General features: G+C 54.1%; 2 protein-coding genes across 2 annotated transcripts in view; both read left to right on the top strand.

The window, feature by feature from the left end:
- Positions 1-3,230: 3,230 nt before the first annotated feature.
- On the top strand, positions 3,231-12,139 carry ARFGAP1 (ADP-ribosylation factor GTPase activating protein 1). Its single transcript, XM_006896880.1, has 13 exons — positions 3,231-3,290; positions 5,063-5,172; positions 5,388-5,559; positions 5,917-6,017; positions 6,944-7,030; positions 7,398-7,494; positions 7,570-7,626; positions 8,184-8,216; positions 8,878-8,907; positions 9,736-9,792; positions 10,559-10,618; positions 11,344-11,420; positions 11,788-12,139. The coding sequence occupies exons 1-13, from the start codon at positions 3,231-3,233 to the stop codon at positions 12,137-12,139; spliced, it is 1,293 nt and encodes a 430-aa protein (XP_006896942.1).
- A 5,998-nt stretch (positions 12,140-18,137) lies between these two features.
- The window catches only part of COL20A1 (collagen, type XX, alpha 1), a 37,181-nt gene continuing 31,619 nt past the window's right edge, over positions 18,138-23,699 (top strand). Inside the window, exons 1-2 of the mRNA XM_006896946.1 lie at positions 18,138-18,198; positions 19,255-19,362. Coding sequence (XP_006897008.1) covers positions 18,138-18,198; positions 19,255-19,362 — 169 coding nt within the window. The remainder of the gene's footprint in view (positions 18,199-19,254; positions 19,363-23,699) is intronic.

Below are 23,699 nucleotides of genomic sequence, written 5' to 3' on the forward strand. Positions count from 1 at the left end.
CTATGAGATGGGACTGACAGTGACTCTAACAATGGGCTCCAGCATGTGCGGGATCTTGAAGACGCTGCAGGATAGGACAAGGTTCAGACCTGTTGTTTACAGGGGCATATGTCCTGGTCAATTCGATGGCTCGTAACAACAAATCTGGATGTCAAGTTTAGGAGACTGCGTCGTGTTTCTCCCCCGGAATGACTTTCCTGCTAGTAGCTCAACACGTTGCACCATTATTCCTGAGTGAAGCAGCAGTTGTCGTTCAACTCCCGACTGATGCACGGGATGCATCTGCAGGCGGGGCACCAGGCATGTTGTGTCCCGTCGTCTCGGGATCTGGTTTTCACCGCCGCCTGAGGCAGGGAAGCAGTGATGCAAGAGGCAGACCCCTGCGTCAGCGCTGGCCGGTCCGGGGACGGTCTGCACCTCCCACGGTAGCCTGGACGCTGCCGCACCGCGGGTGCCCGCCCACGCGCGCGTTGCCATGGCGACAGCAGGAAGTTCCGCCCCCGCTGCCCCGTTTCCCATGAGCCCTCGCGCAGTGCAACGTAGCCGGAAGCGGGTGGCGGCCGGGTCGGTGGGAGCGCGCAGGCTCGGTGCAGCTCAGCCTCCCTCCCCGACCGACCCGACCCGGCCCGACCGCCCGACCCTACCCGACTGCCCGGCCCGACCGACCCGGCCCGACCGATCCGGCCCGACCGACCCAGCTGTGCCTGCCTGGCTCGGCGCCGGCCCTGGCCCCCCGGTAAGCCCACACGGCCGAGCCCCCTAACCCAGCACCCCCACATTCACCTGTGGGCACCCTACCTTCGAGCCGCACCCTCCCCCGCACTCCCACCCAGCGCTCCGCGCGCCCCGGGCCCTGCAAGGCCTGGGGTCTGCACCTTTTCGGGACCCCAGCCCACTCGCACGCCTTCCCGTGCGCTGAACCCCAGGCTGGACACGAGGTTACTCAGGTTCCGCCTGCGCCCGCTGGAGAGGCTCGGTGCGCGGCGAGGGGGTCCTCGCGCTCCGGGTGAACCTCGGGGGCGCAGGGTGGGCGGGGGCGTTTTCCACCCTGTGGGTCTCCCGGCTTCTAGTCTGCCTTGAAAAAGTAGCTCAAACCTCCGCCAGAAGTAACTGCATTTCCAATAGTCCTGGGGTCCCCGCGTGATGCCAATGATTAGGTAAATGGATGAACTGAAAGGTTGGGGGTTCAAACTCATCTAGAGGCGCCTGTCGGTCAGCCTCCGAAAGGCCCAGCCTTGACAGGTCCACGAGGCAGTTCTCTGCCCATCCAGGTACCAGGAACAGGACTGGACACTTAACAGTGTGGTGATCTGGGACAGCGCTGCTCCTGTTTGTCCAGACACCCTTTGTTCAGTTTCTGAGAAAGGTGGCCGGTGCAGTCAGGCCGAAGAAAGCCAGAACCCCTGTAAGGCAGAAAACTGTCAGAGAAGGGAAGCAAGCATACTTTCCACTCAAGTGAGTGATAAAACGTTGGAAAAGTGGCAGAAAAGCCAGGCAGTGCTGGGAGTGCTTGCTGTCATGGCCCCCTGCAGGTGCACCTCCGGTAGTTGTGGCTTCTGTTCAGCTACTGCCCTCAATCCAGGGTCACTATAAAGTGAGTTACATGGCTTTTCTTTTTTTAAATTTTTTTTTTATTTGTGTGTGTACCATCAAATCAGATCTGACTGGTACAGGAAGAGATTGTCCCGCTTTTTTCAGTAGAGCATCTGGTGGATTTGAACCACACACCTGTGGGATTGCAGTGCAGCTTCTTGCCACTAGGCCACCAGAGCTCGCCTACATGACTTTTTGTTTCCCAGTGCAAATAAAAATGATATTTGCACTTTGCTGTAGTCAGTTAAAGGAGCCCTGGTAGCTTAGGGCATTAGCTGTTGGACTGCTAATCTAAAGGTTGGCAGTTCAAACCACCACATGCTCCAAGGAGTAAAAATGGGCCATGTCCTCCCATTAAGATTTACAGTGTTAGACATTGGAAGCCCAGTGGAGAGTTGCTAGGAGTCAGAAGCCACTGGAGTGCAGTGGGCTGAATCGGTTCTGGTATTCTAGTAAATGTACATTTGAAAAAAACAAAACAAAAGCCCTGCTGCTGTTGAGACTTCTGTCTTGCTCCCCTTGGTGAATTTAAACTTCTGACCATTCAGTTAGAATAATATGTAGCACACTAAACATGCCACCAGAGCTTCTTAAGTGTGCACTGTTGTCAATGTTCTGTGGAGTTGGATCTAACTCCTAACTGACCCTCCAGTGGGTTTTCAGAGTCTGTCAGTCACATGGAAGGAGATTGCCCAGCAGCTGCTGGATTCAGACTCCGGCCTTTGGGCAGTGGCATGATGAAGAAGGTCTAAATAACACGAGGGCGACGATCATATGGTCCTGACTGGAAAGGAGCAGGAGCTGCTGGATCTGCGCAGGGTGGTCTCAGACCTTTGATTGTGTGAAGTGCAAGACGTGAGAGCACACTTGAGCAAGGTGTGCCTGCGTATCTCCTTGTGGCCTCTGTCACAGCTCCAGGGACTAAATGTCCAAGTCAAGGATCAAAGGTCTGTAGCTGAACAAGCCCTCCCTGCATTCAGCCTGTGTATATGCCCTTTCTACCTTCAGAAAGAACATCTTTATAATTTTCAAGTGTTGAAATAAGTTCTTGGGTGTTTTTCTAAAATAAACTACGCTAACATGTTTGAAGGTGATCACTTCCATATCGCTGAATTAGCATTTCAGAAAAGGAAAGGGCTTGCAGACACCAGAAATTGCTCACGTGTGGGAGTCCTGTTAGCTCTTCACCGAGTCATTCCCAGCCGCATGTCGCCCACCCAGTCTGTGAGCTTCTAGCTTAGTGGATACAACGAGCGGCTGAGAGCTCTGTGTGCTGACTTGGATGGAGTCAAGGGTGGGCACTGGTGCTCTGGGAGGCCCAGGCCAGATCCTGGAGCCCTGGAGGGTAGGGTGTCACACCAAGCAGCCTGCCAGCTTGTAACTTTAATGAAGACTGGGAACTTGATGAGAAACACTGAGACTGTCAGTTGTGCATCTTGGTGCAAATGAGGAAACCATGCAGCATGAAGATCCCACTTTACTCCTGATGGTCCTTCTGTGAGTGGGCAGTGATGGCAGGAGAGGAGGAGGGGGCTCCTGAGCTCCCGCTTATACCTCCACACTGATGTGTGCTTGTCCACCTATGGGCGACCCATCCGTATGTCTGTAAAGTGAAGTCTTTGTCTCCTTGCAGCACCATGGCCAGCCCAAGGACAAGGAAGGTGCTGAAGGAAATCAGGGTGCAGGATGGAAATAATGTAAGGACTTGGCTTGCTGGAATTATCTGCAGTGGCAGTGGGTGGAGTGTGACTGTAGGAGCGAACTGGGACGAGGGTGTGTTTGTGGGTGTGAGCTGGGGAGGGTGTGACTGTGGGTGTGAGCTGGGGGAGGGTGTGACTGGGTGTGAGCTGGAGGGAGGGTGTGACTGAGTGTGAGCTGGGGAGGGTGTGACTCAGTGTGAACTGGGGGGAGGGTGTGTCTGTGGGTGTGAGCTGGGGAAGGTGTGACTGTAGGTGTGAGCTGGGGAGGGTGTGACTGAGTGTGAACTGGGGGAGGGTGTGACTGAGTGTGAACTGGGGAGGATGTGACTGTAGGTGTGAGCTGGGGAGGGTGTGACTGGGTGTGAGCTGGAGGGAGGGTGTGACTGGGTGTGAGCTGGAGGGAGGATGTGACCGTAGGTGTGAGCTGGGGAGGGTGTGACTGAGTGAACTGGGGGAGGGTGTGACTGTAGGTGTGAGCTGGGGAGGGTGTGACTGAGTGTGAACTGGGGGAGGGTGTGACTGTAGGTGTGAGCTGGAGGGAGAGTATATGTGAGCTGGATGGAGGGTGTGACTAGGTGTGAGCTGGGGGGAGGATGTTACTGGGTGTGAGCTGGGGGTAGTGTGTCTATGAGTGTGAGCTTGGGGGAGGGTGTGACTGTGGGTGTGAGCCAGGGGAGTGTGACTGTATGTGATTTGGGGGGGAATGACTGGGTCTGAGCTGGGAGGGTGTCTCTGGATGTGCGCTGGGGAGAGGCTGTGAGTGGGTATGACTGAGGGAGGGTGTGTCTGGGTGTGAATTGGGGGGAGGATAGGACTGGGTGTGAGCTGAGGGAGGGTGTGTCTGGGTGTGAATTGAGGGAGGATGGGACTACATATGAGCTGTGAGTGAGTGTGACCTGGGGGACAGTATGGCTATGGGTATGAATTAGGGGGAGACTGTGTCTGTAGGTGTGAGGTGGGGAGAGGGTGTGATTGTAGGTGTGAACTGGAGGGAGGATGTGAGTGGATGTGATCTGGGAGGAAGGGTGTGACTGAGAATGAACTGGGGAGAATGTGACTAGGTGTGAGTTGGGGAAAGGATGTGATAGTGTGAGCTGAGGGGAAAGTGAGTGGATGTGAACTGGGGGAGGGTGTGACTGGGTGTGAGCTGGGAGGAGGATATAACTGAGTGTGAACTGGGGGTGTGTGAGCTAGGGGAGAGTGACAGTGCGTGGAAGGGGGAGAAGTGACTGAGCTGGAGGAAGAATGTGACTGGGTCTGAACTGTGGGAGGGAGTAATTAGGTGCTGGGAGAGGGTGTGCCTGGGTGTGAACTGGGGGAAGAGTGTGATGGGTGGGAGCTGGGAGAGGGTGTGATGGCGGTGTGAGCTGGGATGTGGGGCAAATGTGACTGTGGTGTCAGCTCACCTGGGAAGGCTGGTGGTCATTGCCGGTGATGATGGTTATGGGTGGGTCAGCAAAGCTGCTCTGGTCTTGGGTGTTCGTGGAAGCTTCCACTCTTCACTTGTGCGTTCTTGTGAATGTTTTGCTGCATGAAGCCCCATCCCCCTCTACCACCCTCATGGTGGGATAGTGCCCTCCTGCCTGCACTCCCCTTTGACCTTTCCTCCCTGCCCCTCACTGGCTCACTTCATCTTTCATGGTTCATGTGGGCTTTGTGAGATCCTGAGCCCTGCCTTGCCCTCCTCTATCCTGCCTATGGGTCCCTTCCAGAGCAGCTGGCCCTCCTGCTCTGTCTGGGTGCCCGCTAATCTGAGGGTCCTCTCACAGGTCTGCTTTGAGTGTGGTGCCTTCAACCCGCAGTGGGTGAGTGTGACCTACGGAATCTGGATCTGTCTGGAGTGTTCTGGAAAGCACCGTGGCCTGGGTGTGCACCTCAGGTCAGTTGGGCAGGACCTCGCTCACCTCGATGCCCACCTGGAGCCCAGGCTCACTGAGTGGAACAGGCCCCTCTCCCTGCCACGTGGGACCTGCTGCCCATGACCAGCTCCATGTGTCAGCTCAGGGCTAGGTCACCACCAGACCACTGTCTCCACCCCCGCACCCCACCCCGGGCTCTGATCTCTGTTCATTCTGTCAATGCCTTGGCCTCTAGCTTTGTCCGCTCTGTGACCATGGACAAGTGGAAGGACATTGAGCTGGAGAAGATGAAGGCTGGAGGGAATGCTAAGTTCCGGGAGTTCCTGGAATCCCAGGAGGACTATGACCCTTGCTGGTCCCTACAGGAGAAGTACAATAGCAAGGCTTCAGCCCTCTTCAGGGACAAGGTGAGGTGGGGCTCACACTGCCTGGGTACCCACCAGGAAACGGACTTGTGTGTTCTCGACCTCATCTCCCATAGAGTGCACTTCCCTATGCAGTGAAGCAGGTGGCTCACGGTTCACACGGGTAGGGGAGGCTTTGCCCCAGTTACTGAGAACATGGTGTCCCTGACTGACCAGGCAGAACACGTGCAGAAGCCTGATGTTCAGGGGTCAGAGGGTTTTGGACCTGGAGGTTGTTCTTATCCATGTGGGCATAGGGCTTGACCTTGCACTTGACTCAGGAGGTTGTAGGGACCTGGGTAATGCATTCTGGGCCTGGTAGGTTAGAATTCCCTGCCCTGACCCCTCCTGTGCCCTCAGGTGGCTACTCTGGCTGAAGGCAAGGAATGGTCCCTGGAGTCATCACCTGCCCAGACCTGGACCCCACCGCAGCCCAAGACACCGCTGCCCACCACCCACAGGTAGCTCTCATGTTGTGGTTGGGGCCGTTGTGGCCGTGGAGGTAGAGTGTTGGTTTGTCTGTGAGGAGGTGGGAACAGAACTTTTTTTTTTTTGTTTTTGTGTGCGTGTACCGTCAAATCAGATCTGACTGGTACAGGAGGAGATTGCCCCTCCTTCCCCGGCAGAGCATCTGGTGGATTTGAACCGTGCACCTCTGGGATTGTAGTTGCAGCTTCTTGCCACTAGGCCACCAGAGGTCCCGGAACAGAACTTTAATACTGTCAGACAACAGACAACAGCCTGCTGTGTCCACGGTTCTGACACAGCAGCCCTTTGCTGGGTGTCTGGTCTCTGCACTTTACCGCCAGGGATCCTTTAGAATGACGGTCCCCTAGTAAAGATGAAAGTGAGGTGATGTTTCTGTAACAAGGTAGCTTGTGACTCGGAAGTAGTCCCTCTCAGAGCAGTGCCTTCCAGGGCCCTGTGCCCCACATCACAGTGTGCCCACGCAGCATGGTGTGTTTTCTGGAGTGAGGAGTACTTTTGGCCGCTCCCCCATTGATAGGTGGGCATCGTGTAGCAGCTTTGGGGACGCCCTCTGCCGGGCCAGTGCCCTCTGCCGGGCCAACAGGGAAGGTGGAATGGAATTGGGCCTCCCACGCCTCTGCTTTGCTCCTGGCTGCTCCACCAGGCTGTGGGCCTACATTCTCAAGGCCACTGGTATCTGGTGTCAGGGGTCCGTCACTGGAAATGCCTGTTCTGCTGCCTCATGTGTGCTGGGCGGCCAGCTCAGCCTGTTCCCTGATCGTGTGCTGGGCACGTGTGGAGGTTGGCTTGGGGCTGGTTTCTTGGGAGGCCCAGCAGGACATGGGGGATCTTTGGAAGGACCTGGCAGCTTGCCTCTTGCTGGCCACATTGATCACACTAATCTCTGACTTAATTTCAGAGCTGCTGGCCAACCCCAGGCTGGGACCGCCTCCTCGGACAAGGCTTTTGAGGACTGGCTGAACGATGACTTGGGGTCCTACCAGGGGTGAGGCCCTGGGACTTGGTCAGAGGGCAGCTGCTGTGGGCTGGGAGGGGCCTCTGGACTCTGGTTGCAGAAAGCGCACTCCAGCGCATATGTGGGGAGGGGCTGTGTGGAGGTGAGGTTTCCTGTCCACGAAGTCACGCAATAGGGTGCTTGAGATCTGCTGGGGACGCTCGGGTGGAGGTAGGGTGGGGTGGTTGAAGGGCAGTTGTTTTCTGGAGGGCAGGGGCTGTTTCCTGTGGGCAGCACAGCGTCCTTTGTGGGGCACTGCTGTGTGGCTTGGGTGGGGCCTGCCCTACCAGGGTCTTGGCCATCTGCCCTGTGCCCTTGAGAGCTGTGTCAGCAGTTGCCACATGTACTCTGCCCTCAGAGTCCAGGAGAACCGCTATGTGGGCTTCGGCAACACTGTGCCCCCGCCAAAGAAGGATGACGATTTTCTCAACACCGCCATGTCCTCCCTGTACTCAGTGAGTCCACGTCTGGGGGACCTACATAGGGATGGGATGCTGAGGTGGGGTCTAACCTCTGCTTCCTTTCCCCAGGGCTGGAGCAGCTTTACGACTGGAGCGAGCAGGTTCGCCTCTGCAGCCAAGGAAGGCGTGAGTGACCCACCCCCACTGAGGGCATGGGCAGGGTCCTGGGAGGCTCTGATGAGGGGCCCCAGGGCAAAGCCCAAGGCCATTAGGCAGCCTGGTCAAACCACTAGCCAGCACCCAGCCCCTGCTGTCCTGAAGAAGGGAATCAGGACACTTTGGGGTGCTCTGTGGTCCAGATCTCCTGGGCCCTTTTCCTTAATGTCCAGGGTGGAAGCTGATGACAGGAGGGCAGGGCCTGTCCGGCCAGAATGCCCACAGTCAGACCCCTTACTCTCTCCCTGATAGTTGGCATTGGCGTCTGGTACATGTTAACCGGTCAGTTCTGAGCTGGCCTGTCTGGAGCCCCCGCCCACTGAAGTACCCTCACCCGAAGATCCCCTAGCAATGGGCAGCTCAGAAGAGTGCCAGCAGTCAGACGGGGACTGGGCCAGGCTAGAGTCCACAAAGACAGAGTTTACGCCCCCCTTGAGGCCCTACTGGCGTTTGGGAGCTGGGTGTGGATTGGTCCTGAGAGGGCAGCTGGGGAACTGTGGGCTAAGGCCTGCCTGTCATCTTTTTAGGCTACGAAGTTCGGATCCCAAGCGAGTCAGAAGGTAACGGAGCTTTTGTGTTGCGAGCATATAGTTAGGGTTCCTGCGGTCCCCGTGTTCAGGGAGCAGATCAGTCCTGTAGTTGTGTTATAGCTGTGTGGTCCCTGCGCGAGGCTGGTTGGCCCAGGGTAGCCAGCAGGGTCTGGGGCAGGGATTGCCTCACCCTGTAGACAGCAGCTCTGGGGCACAGCTCTGGCCCTGGGCCCTGGGTGCTTGACCAGCATCTCAGCACAGTGTCAGTGACGGCCTTGTGCTGTTCTCTCTACCTGCTCGAGTGGCTAGTACCACTCATGCCAGCCCCTTTTTGAAAGTGAGGGAGTGCCTAGGAAGAGCTCGCATCTTTTGTGTGCTCATGTGCTCTGCCCTGACCCAGCCTCAGGTCTCCTGCAGCTGCCCATCCTGTCCTTGTGTCCCCAGACCGTAGGGGGGTGGCGCACCTGGCTGTCTCAAGGCCTTGGGCTCTGCTAGGTCATCTTGTCACCACTTTACGGTGTGAGGAAGGCCTGTCAGGGCCCCCAGGCGTCATTCTGAGGGGGGTGGCTCCCAGACTATGGGGAGGGGGTGGTTCCCGTGTGCTTCCCTGTGTTGCTGCACTTGCCCCTCCCACCCTGGTTCTCTTCTTTCTCTTCCCACTAACCCGGCCCCTTTTGCTGTCCGGGTAAAGTTTTGGGGCTCCAAGCAGCAGCCCAAGCCGGTAACGCCGCGTGCCTGTCTGCCTGTCTGTTGGTGTGTGTGTCCATGTGCATGGCACTGTCTGCTGTCTGCCCAGCCGTGGCTCTAACCCTGTGCATTGCCTGCCTCTTGTGTCCTGTCATGTACCCTCGAGCCCCTCCCCGTCTGCTGGGTCAGCTGGCCCCCTTGCCCAGGCACTGACCTCTCAGGTACTGAGTGGATTGTACTGGCCCAGTGTGGATGTGCGTAGAGTGCTTGGAGGAGTGTGTCACTTCAAGTCTGCGTGCGCTTCTTTCTACAGGGCACTTCCTATGAGGAAGCGGGGGTGGCCGGGGTTGTCGCAGTGCTTGGCGCAGCCCTGTCCAAGTTGTGGCGCCCAGTGCTGCTAACCATTTGCCTTGCTGCCTAGCGTGCCCCCACCTCACTGCCACTGCCTGCCCACTGCATCTGCCACGGCTCAAGTTAGGGCCACAGCCCTCTCACTGTTGTGGACTCTGCTCAGTCCAGCCCCTCACTGCCAGCTGTAGTGAGGGGATTCTGTGCCCATGCCCTGCCTGTGGCCACCAGTGGAGGATGCTGGACAGAGGGAACACCTTAGCCCTGTGGGATAGTCTTGCCCAGCATGCTACTCTCAGGTGCAGGAAGTATGTGTCCTGAGGAGAAGCCCCTGGTCATCTTCCAGGCAGCAGGAGAAGAGGGGCTGAGCCACCTGCCGTCAGACCCATGTGTATGACCACAGTGACCCCAGCTTTGCTTTTACCCCTGCTTTGAGCTGTGTGTTAACCAGCATTCAGGCCAGACCGCAGTGCTGCTTAGAGTCTGTGCTGAAGGCTTCCTGTTTGTCCTACAGGCTTCTGAGCTCGGCCACAGCCTGAATGAGAATGTCCTCAAACCTGCCCAGGAGAAGGTAGGGGGGTGGGTAGGGGGGTGGGGGAGAGCCACCATCTGGGCAGCGTCTGTGGACTTGAATGGGCTTTTCAGTGCCAGTGTACCCTTAAGGGCTCACTGCCCCATCTCCACGGAATGTGTGTACTTTTACCCATCCAGGGGGGTGGAATGTTGACTCTAGGTGTGCCCTCCCCATCGCAGTGCAGGGCTCCCAGAGCCCAGGGGTAGGATGTGTGCTTTGAGGTGGCACTGCACTGGCCGCCAGGCTCTGCTGCTTGCTGATGCACTTAGACAACCTTCAGTACTGCAGGGAGTCCTCAAGTTGTTGCCCTCTGTTAGGTGGTGGTTTGTATCCCTCTCCTTGGTTTGTTAAAATAATGCGCTGTGATACATTGTTACTACTATTCTGCTTTTTGGTTTTTGCTACAAAGAAGTCTTTAATTAATGAAGGCTGCTTCAGATGATTGCAGCCCTACAGGCATGTGTCCACTGCCCGTAGACTCCCAGGCCCTTCATGATCCCACCCTCCTGTCTCCTGTGCCCTCCAGCCCCACCTCCTCTAAGCCCAGGTGAAACTGGGACAGGGTCTCTGCTAAGTTAAAGCTTTTGGGGTTTTTTTCCCATTATTTGAAATTGTCCTCCATTATCCTCCCCACAGCACTGTCTTCCCGCGTTCTCTTCAAAACTGTCTTTTCTGTTCTTTAATACTGTCTGCCCCCTTTCTCTGTCCCAACACATCTCCCTCTCGTTTTCTACCCTCACCTAACATGGTCTCCCTCATGTAGGTAAAGGAGGGAAAGATTCTGGATGACGTGTCCAGCGGGGTCTCCCAGCTGGCATCCAAGGTATGAAGTCACAGCACAAAGCCAGTCTCCATATTCCAGTGGCCAGGCCACATCTGGGCTATGCAGCCATCTGCGTTCATTCCTGGTGCCTCTTGCCCTGCCTGCTCCCTTGAGCAGAGAGGGGTTTGGGGCCTCGACTGGCCAGAGCCCAAGCCCTATTAGATGCAGTCTGCCGAGAGCCGAGGAATATGGAAACAGCTTGGTGGGGGATCTTGCACTGTGTTAACTGTCACTTCTTGCCCTTTTCTTGCTCCCGATGACGTTTTCCTGGGTGAGTGCTTGCATGTCCTGGTCGTGTTGTGGAAGGCCCGTGTCTCCACGTGGGACCCTCTGCCCTGTGTCCCGGGGAAGGCCCGTGTCTCCACGTGGGGCCTGCTGCCCTGTGTCCCGGGGAAGGCCCGTGTCTCCACGTGGGGCCTGCTGCCCTGTGTCCCGGGGAAGGCCCGTGTCTCCACGTGGGACCCTCTGTCCTGTGTCCCGGCAGCAGATTTTCTTTTTGTTAGGTGTCTTTGTGCTCCCAGAATCAAAGAGCAGGCTAAGCTGACTCCTCTTGGCCTTTCTGTCCATCCTAGTAGTCGGGGTGAGCATTGGGCAGCCACAGTCTCATCGTCCACACCTGAGCCCTGAGCTTGTTTGATGTGTGAAGGGAGAGCACCAATTAGAGCTGAGTTTCTCACAATGCACTGGCCACCGTGCCAAACTCCTCCCTCCCCATCTGCTTCCAGGTCCAGGGGGTGGGCAGTAAAGGATGGCGAGACGTGACCACCTTCTTCTCTGGGAAAGCAGAGGAACCTTGTGACAGGTGAGCTCCTCATGGAAACACCCATGCAAGAGCCCCTCACAGAGGAGTCCCCACGGGAGAGCCCCACACAGAAGACACCCCTCAACAGGAGAGTCCCATATGGGAGACAGCTTCCACACGGGAGAGCCCCCTGACAGGAGAACCCCACATAGAAGACACCCCCCAACAGGAGAGTCCCATATGGGAGACAGCTTCCACACGGGAGAGCCCCCTGACAGGAGAACCCCACATAGACACCCTCTCGGACAGTACCCCCCTAACAACTTCTACTTGACAAGCCTTTGATCACAGAGCTCCCTGGGAGAGGGGAGGAGGCAGGCATGGGTTCTGTTTGGTGGTGATTATTCAGTCCCCTTGTCTCTCCAAGACCTCCAGAGGGCAGTGGCTACCAGAATAGCAGTGGGGACCACGTCCAGGGCAGTGCCATGGACCAGAGCTTCTGGGAGACCTTCGGCAGTGCCGAGGCCCCGCGGACCCGCCAGTCTCCAAGCAGCAGCAGTTGGACGTGTGCAGACAACTCAACTGAGCGCAGGAGCTCGGACAGCTGGGATGTGTGGGGCTCGGCTGGCTCCAACCACAGGAACAGCAACAGCGATGGCTGGGAGGCCTGGGAGGGTGGGCTTGAGGGTGTGGGTGGGGAGGGCCGGCCCAGGGCCACGGCCAAGGCCGCTCCACCCCCTGCGCCTGCTGAGGACGGCTGGGACAACCAGGATTGGTAGACTGTCCCCTGCTACAGCACCATGCATGGGCCACACTGCCCTGTCGTGCTGGTATCCTCGTCCTGTGAGGCCCCAGTCACCTCCCCCCCCACCAGCAGGTAAACTGCAGGACACTCCATCCCAGGTTGAGGCTGGGAGAGTGGGTGGGAGTGTGAGTCCATCCCAGGGTCTCAGCTTCCACAGGTAGACAGTTCTGTTCATGACCTTCACTAATAAACACGCCTCAAGTGGTAGTGCTGTTGACAGCAGTGCTGTGGCCTTTGCACCCCGAGTTGGGGCCCAGCTCCCACCTGGAGCAGGACTGGGACGAGTGCTGGCCCCTCTTGCCCCCTGACCACTGGCCCTCCACATACAGCCTTCCTGCCCCCTCTACTGGCTGCCTCTCCACAGGGCCACACACTGTCTGATCCTCAGCCTTGATGTCTGTGCCACATCACCATCAGCCCTAGTACTGGCACATTCTTGCCAGATGGATCTGGCTGTGAAGGATAGGGGCTGCCCCAGGGGCTCCCCTTCTGGGATATTCTCTGAGAAACCTGGCGGAGGCTGTTACTGGCGCTCCGCCTGGGAGGAAGCCTGCCCTCACCTGGTTGATCTACTATCCCTTCACCCCTGTCCTTGCTTGCATCCTGGGCCTGCTCTCAGGGTCAAGTTGTATCTGACAGGCAGTTCCCCCGCCTGGCCTGTGTCTGCCCTCCTTGGTCCCATGCCATGTCCCTGCCACTGGCATCTTCATCACATATATGTCTGTGGGGCAGTGCTAGTGCTTTTCCAGAACCTTCCCTCCCTGAGAGTTGTCTCCTTGCGTGTGACAGTGGTGTTACTGCATGCCTGACCCATGGGGTCATCTGGTGGACTCCATGGCCCTGAGTTATTGGACATGCCCCAGCCTGCCATGTGCTCTGTGCTCCCACCAGCTCTGGAGCTGCACACTCCCCCTTGTTGGCCAGGAGACGCTGTGGCCACAGTCTTAAGTCTGGGGCTCTCCCCTCAATAGCACACTGCCTGCGACAGTGGGTGAAGACTCTTTGTCAGTCTGCCCTCCTTAATCTCCCGTGCCATGGCAGTTCCGCCACTCAGCCTGGCCTGCCCTCCTTGTGCATGCCCCCTGAGCTGGAAGCAAGCATGCTTTGTATAGGTGGCCTGACATCCCTGTTGGGGAGGGACACCTGGCATGATCCCCTAGCTTTAGGCGGTGGCCTGCTAGGGGTCTGGGTGGCTACATTTAAAGGTTGACGAATGGTTGTGGGGAGGCAGCCAGAAGTCATTGTGAAGCAGGAGGAGGGTCTGGACACCTGAGGCAGGGTGGCTGTAGATGCTGTCAGGCCTGTGGGTGGGGTGGGCTCGCCGCCTCCTAGGCCATCTCTGAGCCTGGAAGGGAAACTTCTACTTGCTGGTTTCCTGTACCTCTGACCTCAAATGTGGATGGTTCAGCTGACCTGGGCCTGTCCTATGTCGGACTTCCCAGTGGTCAGTGTGTCCACGTGAAGTTCTTGTCTGCCCTAGAACCATGTAATATGTGTCCTTTTTTGACCCTAGGTGTTCTAACTGTACGATCCAATTCTGACCTTTTCAGATTTTTGTCTAAACCTTGTGTTAGTGACAGGAGGCATTCTGTAATCAAGGAAAAGTTGATTTGGTTTGGTTTGGTGGTGTTTTTTGGTTTTTTTTAGTGATAGACTTTGGCAGTTAATGTGGGCACATTTCCAAGGGACCTAGGGTGGTGGAGGTGAGGGAGAGGCCCATTTTCCTGGCTCATGTGGTCATGCTGGCCCCTGAAGGGCAGCATGCACCACATCTGGAAAGACACTTCCCAGAATACCTCAGGCTGGAAGCACTCCTGGGTGGTATGTGGTCCAGGGGAGGGGCTGGACCGGCTCAGAGAAGTGGGAAGCACTGAGGGGACTGAACTGCCCTTCCTGCTCTGCAGGCTGAAAGATGACTCCTGGTGCCCACAGAGACCATCAACAATAAGGACTGCACATGTGAGGTGCACCTCTGTACCCCTAGGAGCAGTGAGGACGTGGGCTGCATCTCAGGGCCGCAAGGGTAGACCCAGTCTACCCCACTCAGGCCCTTCAGAAGCCAGCACAGTGTGGCCATGGAGGGGACAGTTTACCTGAGAGTAAGGAAGGTGCACAGCCCAAGCTGTCATCCCTGGGGGTTGACACCCCTGAACAGAGCTCCCCTGGGCAGGGGGGAGGCTGGGTTTGGGCAGGGGGTAGAGCAGGTCGCACAGGGAGTCTGGGTGGGGCATCGTAGGGCACATGCAGACTTGTGACTCAGTTGGATGGTGCAGGACATTTTCCTCCTGGAGACTGACCCCTCCTGTAGGATACAGGGACAGCCCAGACAGGCCTTGTCCACACACCTACCCTTTGTCATGTTCTCTAAGTGGGTGCAGCGCCAGTGAATGTACCTGAGACTGAAGGCATCCCGGCCAAGGGATACTCCTGCTTACAAGTTCTTAAGAGCAAGCTTGAGGGTGCAGCAAAAGAGGGGTTCCCACCCTCAGGGCTCCCAGTTGAGCTCAGCGAGAGTTGCCTTTGTGCACGTGTCTTTTTTTTTTTTAATTTTTCTTCTTTATTTTATCACCTTTATCAAACACATCAGGAAGCATATCAACAGTGCATCTTAGGGTAAGTCAGTTTACAGCAAAACTGAACAAGGCAATTGTGTTTACAGAAAAAGTTTTCAGCAAAAAACTATACACAATACAGTCAACTGTAATGCAGTGTTCATACTTTTTAGGTATTTAGGAAAGTGGAAAAGAAAAATTCTTTGCACTCAGCAAGGGAAAGCAACTTTAAATGACCTGAACAGAAATCAGTAATGAAGGGATTTGAGACAGAATAATCTTCTTATTAACATATACCTACATTTATAGTCCCACTTAGTTATCTAAAAGGAAAATCTTCACAAATAAGACTTTTACCAAGAACAAAGAACCTAGTGCCAAGAAATGTGCACGTGTCTTGATCTGCCCTTAGGCTGTATACACGCACACAAGCACACGCATGCTTGTCCAGGACTAGCTGGTGGAGAAGCAGCTTCTCAGCTGGCATGTGTGCCCTCTGCTGGCCATGGTGCAATCTGCAGGCAGCGTGGAGCCACTGTCCACCTCGAGCACCTCAGCATCCAGGCAAGTCTGCAGCAGCCCCCAGCCTACAGCAAGTCATGAGGCCTCCTTGCCCCTGGGTCCTTGAGGCAGTGGGTACCAAGGTGGTCTCCCAACTTCACACACCTCTGATGGCTACCTCTGCAGCCTCGTCCAGCTGGGGTTCCTGAGTGTGGGACTGACCTGGTCTTATCAGGTTCACTCTCCATCTAGGGCCAGTGAAGCACTTGCCTTCAGAAATAGGTCTGAGTTGGGTTGGGGTGGGGGTCCTGAGGCAGAGCTAATGGACTTTGGAGCCGTCTAGTCCAGGTGTTCACAGCCAGGAGAGCAGCTGGGTGTGGCCTTCCGCAATGACTGGGTGCATGGCCTTGGGGGTGGACAGTACTGTTCATGTCCCTAGTGCAGCCCAGCAAAGTGTCCCAACCAGCTGTGTATCATCTGGGGACTGTCCCTGTTTTAGCTGCCACTCTGACCCTAGTTTGGGCAGCTCCATCCCCAGCTGTGCAGGTCTCTGGGAATAGTGCTCAGGGTGGGTGGACAGCATGTAGCCAGAGGTGACAAGCAAGGTTCTGTAGACGTAGGGATGCAGGATTTGCCTCCAGGGGGTGTCGAGTGATGGGGTTCAGTTCATGGTCCAGCCCTGGGTGGTACTGGAGGAGCAGGTCCAGGTGGGCGTAGCATCCCTCACTCGGCCATGTGCTGCCCCAGCTGTGAGAGAGCCCTATCCAGCCCACCTTGGATCCTGAGACCTTTGTGATGGGCCATGACTGGGTAAAGATGGCCCAGCGGGGGCTACTCACGCCTCAGCATTGTGTCCAGGTCTTTCTGGCTGGCAGTCCTGTGCAGCCCCTTTTCAGGGCCCCTTTGGGAATGGACCCTCCCCTTGTCAGCTTCTCTGTGCTTACCAGGCACTTAGGAAAGGCCAGGCTGTGGGGTGGGACAGGGAGGAGGCTTAGGGGTGGACCAGAGCCGTGACGTGTCTTCACATAAAGCTGGTCCCCTTGTGGTCAGAGCTGCACTGAACAGTCTGTCCCAGGAGACGGGCTGTGGGAGCTGGTCCTAGCTCAGCAGGTCTGTGAGTCAGAAGGGTTGTGACCATTCTGGTAGGAGGTGGGCTCCCATGTAGGGGGGATGATGGGGGGGTAGGGTATAGGGGACCAGAGTGGTCAGGGAATAGGAGGCTAGGGGATATGTGGAACTAGAGTGGATGGTGATGGGAGACTGAAGGGAACAAGGGATAGAGGATAAAAACAGAAGATGGAGCAAATGAGATGGTGGGGGACAAAGATTTAAGACTGAGGAAGATGGAGTGGTGGGGGGCATTGGAATCCCAGGAGATAGCGCCTGGAGCAAGTGTGGAGTGTAAGAACAGCAGTGCGGAGCATGCGTGCTCTTGGTGGGGACCCTCTGGTTCTGCAAAGGTCCCACCACATCAGGCCAGGCTCTGGGGGGTCAGAAGGATGGACAATCTGGGTGAAGATGAAGACAGCATGTGAGGAGGCTGTTCCCACACGTGTACCCCCCCCACCTCACCCATCCCTGGAGTCTTCCCAGTGGACGGGGGCCTTCCTGAGGGGAGGGGCTGGCTTCCTCAGGAGCTGGGGCACTCCTCCTGAGTACATGGGCATGGGTGGCTCGGAGGAGCGTGACCAGGAGGCATCATAGATGCAGAGAGCACCGCCCAGCTGTGTCTTGGGCGCCCTAGCATAGTTTCAAAACTCGAGGATCCAGACTCATGGTGTGATTCTGTGGGAGGACCCCAGGCCCCTCAGTGGTGTCTAGTGCATGAAGTGGAGCAGTAGGGGACACTGTGAGCAGCTGGGGGGTCCCTGGGGCTGGTGTCTGAGGACAGCTGTAGGGAGATGAGTCCTAGAGCAGGGCTCGGGTTCTGGGCACCCACAGCTGCAGCTGGAGAGGGAAGGCTAACACGCCCTCCTCTGCAGCTCACCATGAACCTCTGCTTCTGTCTCTGGCTGGGTATCACCCTGGCGACCAGGCAAAGCCCAGGTAAGGACATGGGGACCCCACCACCCAGACCTTCACCCCTGTATTGACCACCCCTACAGCAGCCCCACAGTGACAAACTTCCAGCACACTCTGCCCTGTCCAGATGACCAGGGCCCACAGCTAAGAACCTAATAGCTACTTAGAAATAAGGGTGAGAGCACAGGACCAATGGGGTGGGAGGGGACTTCCTGTCTCACTGAGCATCACCATGTGCAGAGCACAGTCCCCCTGTCATGCTGGCATTCCATTAATCACCAAGACCTTTTCCTGTGGAGATTACCAATGTCCAGATGCAGCCTCAGAGGTGACAATGTCCCTCAGGTCTGCTGGTGGTCAGATTTTCTGTCGGTGCCTTCCCTGCTCACCCACTACCCTCCTGTGACCTCAGTTTTCCCCACAATGGTCCTACAAGGCCCATATGTCTTGTCCTCCCACCTGGAATGAGCTTGCTTTGGACAGAAAGCTGGCCAGCCTCACCTAGCCCTTTAGTCCGATCCCTCGCTTGTCACTCGGGGAACCATGGCCACGTTAATTTTCATGTGTACGTCTGGAGTGACTTCCCACCATAATCCTTTCCTAAGATGACCACTCTTCCTGTCGCTGTTCACATAGGACTGTCCAGGCATGCAGGAGTCCAGCCAGGGGTCACTGTCACCTCACCAACTGTCCATTGCTTTGGACCTGTTGAACTCCCATACACTCTGGGCAGCATTAGGGTGGCCCCTCTGCCGCCTTCTCTCCAAAAGGGCTACACGTGGGCCCTGGAGTTGTGGCTCATGTACGTGATGAAGGCCAGTCTCCAAGCTCCCGCTGTGTACCTAAGTGCATTTGAGGGGCACGGCTCTACCGGCCAGTGCACACAGTGCAGACCCCATGCTGTTTGGGGCTGTGGGCCTCCAGGAGAAGGTGGGCAAGGATACATGGGAGGAAGAATGTAAGCAAGGAGGGTGTGCGCCTGGGTGGAGTCTGGGACGTGGCTAGAGGGGCTCTTCCTGCCATCTGGCTGCCATCCATTCATCTACTGCCTTGCCAAGGCTCCAAGACCCCCACGGACCCAGATGGTCTGGGCAGGGCCTTGCTGGACAGATGGCCCTTCATGAGCTTCAAGGCTCACAGCTGGCTTGTGGTCCCTGAAATCCTAGGACACTCCTGCCTTTCAGCTTGTAGCCCCTAGAGCTCCAAGCCCCCTCCCCCAGCACGCTAAATCCCACCATTGTGCCGCCTGGACCCTCAGCCTTGGGGGACAGCCAGATGAGGCCCTTTCTGGCCTCATAATAACTGTTTTCCAAAAATAACTGCTTGCCTGATTGCTGGAAGCTTCTAGAAAGGTTGAGCCTGAAGCTTCTTGTCAGGAGATCCCCTGGGGTCAGCCATGAGGGTGCTAAGGGTTGATCCCTCCTCCATACCCGTGGGGCACCCACACCACACATTCTGGGGGCACCCTCATCATCCCCCACCTTGGAGTGAGGCCACCACCAAGGGCACACCTATGTGTCCATGCCACCAATGTGTGTGTGTGCATGCACACACCCACACCCACACACAGGCTTCCTGACCCCAGTGTGACCTCAGTGTTGGAGTGGGGTGCGGTGTCTACAGCTGTCCAGTTTCTGGGCAGCAGCTGGTGTATTTGGTGCCACCACCCCCAGGGTAATCCTTCTAGGGAGCTGGTCATGACCTCCCTGCTGGATGAGTCACACATGAACCTCTGGGCTGGGCCTCCTCCTTCCCCATGGCATGCCTTATGTTCTGAAGACCCCTCAAATAGGGCTGTGACCCTCCATACCCCCTCAGGAAGGTCTGGAGCCACTAGGGCACCCACAACTCAGGAGGAGGATGTTGGCTCAGCCTGGGAACCATCTTTTTTTTTTTAAATTAATTTATTTATTCTTTTTATGTGTGTACCGTCAAATTGGATCTGACTGGTACAGGAGGCGATTGTTCCTCCTTCTTCAGGGAACCATCTTTGATGTCCTGTCTCTGTCCCCAGTGAGCAGCCTGAGGCTGGCTGTGCTGCCCGAGGACCGGTTGCAGATGAAGTGGAGGGATGTGGCAGGCAGTAGCCTTGGCTACCTGGTGCAGGTGAAGCCCATGGCAGGTAAGGGTCTGGTCTCTTCCTGGCCGTGCTTGGCTCCATGTCAAAGTAGTGGTCTTATGCCCAGCCCAAGTCCCCTCTTCCCATTGCTCCCAAGCCCACAGTGGCCACAGGTGTCATTGGGTATGACACCACCTGTCCATTGGGTATGTAACCTGTCCAGGCTCTACCCCGGGACTGGAGTGCTCCTCCTGCCTCCTCAGTCCATACAGCAGATATGGAAGGCCCCTGCTCCTGTGGGACTCAGGGAAGACAGAAATCCGATACCGAGGGGACCCCAAACGGGCCAGGTGCTGGATAAAACTTCCATTTCCCACAATGTCAGCTCCTCTCTCAGGAGTCCCGGGTGGTGGCTGGAGAGACTTGACCCCTTGATTATTCCAGCATAGTGACAGCTGCTGAGTTTTAACACTGCTCTGTCCACACAGCTGTGGCCCACTGTTGCAACGACTGTCCCAGGCCACCTTAAGGGTTGTCTTCTTTCTTGGTGACCTGCTACTTAGTCAAACATGATGTCCTTCCCTGAGAACCGGCCTCTCCTGGTCACATGCCCAAAATGTGTGCGGCAGAGTCTAATGAGGGCGCATCTCGGGGGCTTGTGACAGCACCTCTTCCCAGATGGCAGTGTGCAATCTCTGGTAATCCATGGTGTGGCAAATGCTCTTCACCACCATCATCATTCAAAGGCATCGATTCCCTGGTCTGTCTTAGTCACTGTCCAGCTTTTGTGTGCATAGGACTCAGGTGAAACATTGTGGCTAAAGTTAGGCACACCGTAGTCCTCAGCTCTTACACCAAAGTGACATCTCGACTTTTGGGGTCCTAACACTTCAAAGAGGTCTTTTGTAACGTATTTCCCCAAATGCAATATATCCTCCTGAGTTCTTGACAGCTGCGATGTTAATGAAAGTTTGTGGAAAAGTTAGGATTTCATTCATTTCTTGTTGCACGTTTCCCCCCCGCCCAGTCCACTTTGCAAAGCACCTCTTGTTCCGGATTGTTGTCATACATATAATGCCTGATCACGTATTCCTTGCAGACAGTTCTTCCCTTCACCTGTTCTGGTGCAGTGTTCGTTAACAGACTGAGTGCTGCATTGCAAGATGAGGGGGGCGGGAATGAGTACGAGTCTTTTTCAGCAAGCAGGGCTGTGTCATCTGTACCTGACAGTTGTGGACGAGTCTTTCTCCAGTCTTGATGTCATGATCTTCATATAGTCCAGTTTCTCTGAGTTCAACATACAGACAGAAGAGGCATGGTGAGAGAATACAACCCTTTTCCTAGTTTTTAAGCATGAATTATCCCTTTGTTGCAGTCACACAGCTGTCTTTGGTCTGCATACAAGTCTGGCAGGACCATGATCAAGTGAAGAGAATTTCCAGTCTTTTCAATATTATCCATAATTTGTTGCGGTTCACAACAAGACGCAGATGTTGTCTGCTCTCAGCCAGCATCTGGCATCAGCACTGATGTCCTTTGTTTCACATCCTCTTCCAAGTTCAGTTTATGGCTCTGGCAGTGCTCTGATGAATAGTACTGTAATGTTTTAAATTCTTGTCGGCAAACTTTTACTTGCATGTGCCATTAATGATACTGTTTGATGATTTCTGCATTCTGTTAACTCACTTTTTTTTCAAATTGGCATAAATAGGCATCTCTTCTAGTCCATTGTCCAGGTAGCTGCCTTCCAAACTTCTTGGTCTAGACAAGTTGGTGCTTACAGGGTTGTATCTGTTTAAGTATCTCAGTCAATGTCCTGTCAGTCCCTGGAACCTTGCATTCTGCCTCCAGTGCAGCTTGGCTGTCTCCTTTCAGTACTGTTGTTTCTGGATCACATCAGCATGTGATCCAGCCCCTTAAAATGATTGCTTGGAAGCTAGTTAATTTTGATACAAGTGGCTCTGTGTATTTTCCCGTCTTCTTTGAGGCTTCCTGTTCAATATTTTGCCCATAGAGCTTCACCATGACAACCCAAGACTTTGGATTTTTTTTCTTCAGTTCTTTCAGTCTGAGAAATGTCAGTCTTTCCTTTTGGGTTTTCTAATTACATGTAATTTTTTATCTTCTCAAACCACCCTTTAAAATTAAAATACTCTGTTAAGCTTTTCTGTTTCATAGTTTCCCCATTCACTTTATCTATTCTATCTTCCAAAGCAAGTTTCAGAGTCTCTATCAACATCCCTTCTTTTTGTTTTCTGGAGTAATGGTGTGTGTTAGCCCAAAGTCTGGGCACTCTTGGTCACTTCCAGGGGAAATGTGGACATTCCCACATACTAGATTCCTTCAGGCTCCTCTCAATTTCTGACCCCTCAGCTCTCAACCAGAATAATGTCATAGATTAAATTGTGCCACCTCCCGTCTTTCAAAAAAGACTGGAAGAACTCATCAGTGGAGAACTGACAGAAATTCATGCTTTGTTCAGAAGAGGCTGTGGAATGAGGAATATTTTTGCTGATGTCATGCAAATCTTGGCTGAAAGCAGAGAATACCAGAAAGATGTTTATTTGTGTTTTATGACCTATGCAAAAAGATTTTACTATGTGGATTATGATAAATTATAACTAACATTGAGAAGAATGGGAATCCCAGAATACTAAATGGTGCTCATGTGAAACCTGTGTTGTTGCTTTTGATATGTGCCATCATTGTGACTCATAATGACACTATATACAATAGTCCTGAGTCCTGAGCCAGTCTCACTGTCTCTTGACATGCCTGCCCCCATTGTCCCAGTTACTGTGTCAATCCATCTCATCAGGGGTCTTCCTCTCCTGTGTTGTTCCTCCACTCTTCCAAGCATGATATCCTTATCCAAGGACTGATCTCTCCTGGCCACATGCCTACAGTATGTGAGGTGGAGCTGCAAAACCCTTGCCTCCAAGAAGCAACTTGATTTCACCCTCTCCAGGACAGACCTGCTAGTTCTCTTGGCAGTTTTTGGCATGCTCAGTACTTTTCTTCAACATCACAACTCAAAGGTATTAATTAATCCTCTGTCATCCTTGGTCACTGTCCAGCTCTCCGATGCATAGAAAGTAATTGTAGCAAGAAGCTACACTGCAATCCCAGAGGTATGCGGTTTGAATCCACCAGATGCTTAGCTGGAGAAGTAGGGACAATCCCCTACTGTACCAGTCAGATCCGATTTGATGGTACACACACAAAATAATAAAATAATTTTTTTTTAAGAAAAGGAAAGAAAGTAATCGTGAATACTATGGCCTGGATCAGACACACCTTAGTCTCTAGACTGACATCATTGCTCTTTAGCACTCTGGAGAGGTCCCTGATAGATTTTCCCAATGCAATTTATTCTTTTTTAAATTGAGATTTTAATGAAACTTTATAGAAACTTTGGATTTCCATTCATTCATTGTTGTACATTTTCCTCTGTACCCACCCCCTCCCTCCCCGTTCACTTTTCTCTTTGAAAAAGAATTTTTTTTCTTTCATTCAGGGAGCTCTGGTGGTCTAGAGGTAAGAAGCTGCACTGCAATCCCAGAGGTATGCAGTTTGAATCCATCAAATTCTCTGCCGGAGAAGGAGGGGCAATCTCCTCCTATACCAGTCCTTTCCGATTTGATGGTATACACACATAATGATGATGATAATAACAACTGTTATTATTATTTCTTTCATTGTTATACAATCCCCCCCAACTCAGCCCACTTTACTGTGCAGCTCTTATTCTGGACTCTTGTCATGAAAATAATACCTAATCATATATTCCTTTTAAACCGTTCTCTCCCTAATCTGTTTCAATGCAGTGTACATTATTTATCCTTTCTTTTCTTAGGTTCCCCCCAATTGCAATGTCAGTTTTTTGTTTTAGAGTTTTTTTTTTAAATTTATTATTTTTCTGTGTGTACCATCAGATCAGATCTTACTGGTATAGGAGCTTGCCCCTCCTTTTCCAGCACTGCATCTGGTGGATTCAAACCTTGTACCTCTGGAATTGCAGTGTAGCTTCCTGCCACTTGGCCACCAGAGCTCTCTGTCAGTCGCATTTTACAACAGTGGCATCATGCAGTATTTGTCCTTTTGTGACTGAGATATTTCACTCAGCATAATGTCCTCCAGGGTCACCCATTTTGAATAATATTACATGAGTTCCTTGTTTTTTAATGCCACATAGTATTCCATTGTGTGAATATACCACAGCTTCTCTATCCATTCATTTGCTGATGGGCGCAATTTGTCTTTTAATTTCTGCACTGCTGGTGCCAAGAGTACTGATAATGGAACCAAACAAGCTGAAATTGTTAACAACTTCAGTCTCTTCTCCACCCATCATGGTGCTGCCAATTGGCCCAGTGTCAAGAATCTTTGTTTTCTTCATG

The sequence above is a fragment of the Elephantulus edwardii genome, unplaced genomic scaffold (assembly GCF_000299155.1).
Source record: "Elephantulus edwardii isolate Elephantulus edwardi_28Jun2011 unplaced genomic scaffold, EleEdw1.0 scaffold00193, whole genome shotgun sequence".
In the NCBI taxonomy this organism is placed as follows: Eukaryota; Metazoa; Chordata; class Mammalia; order Macroscelidea; family Macroscelididae; genus Elephantulus; species Elephantulus edwardii.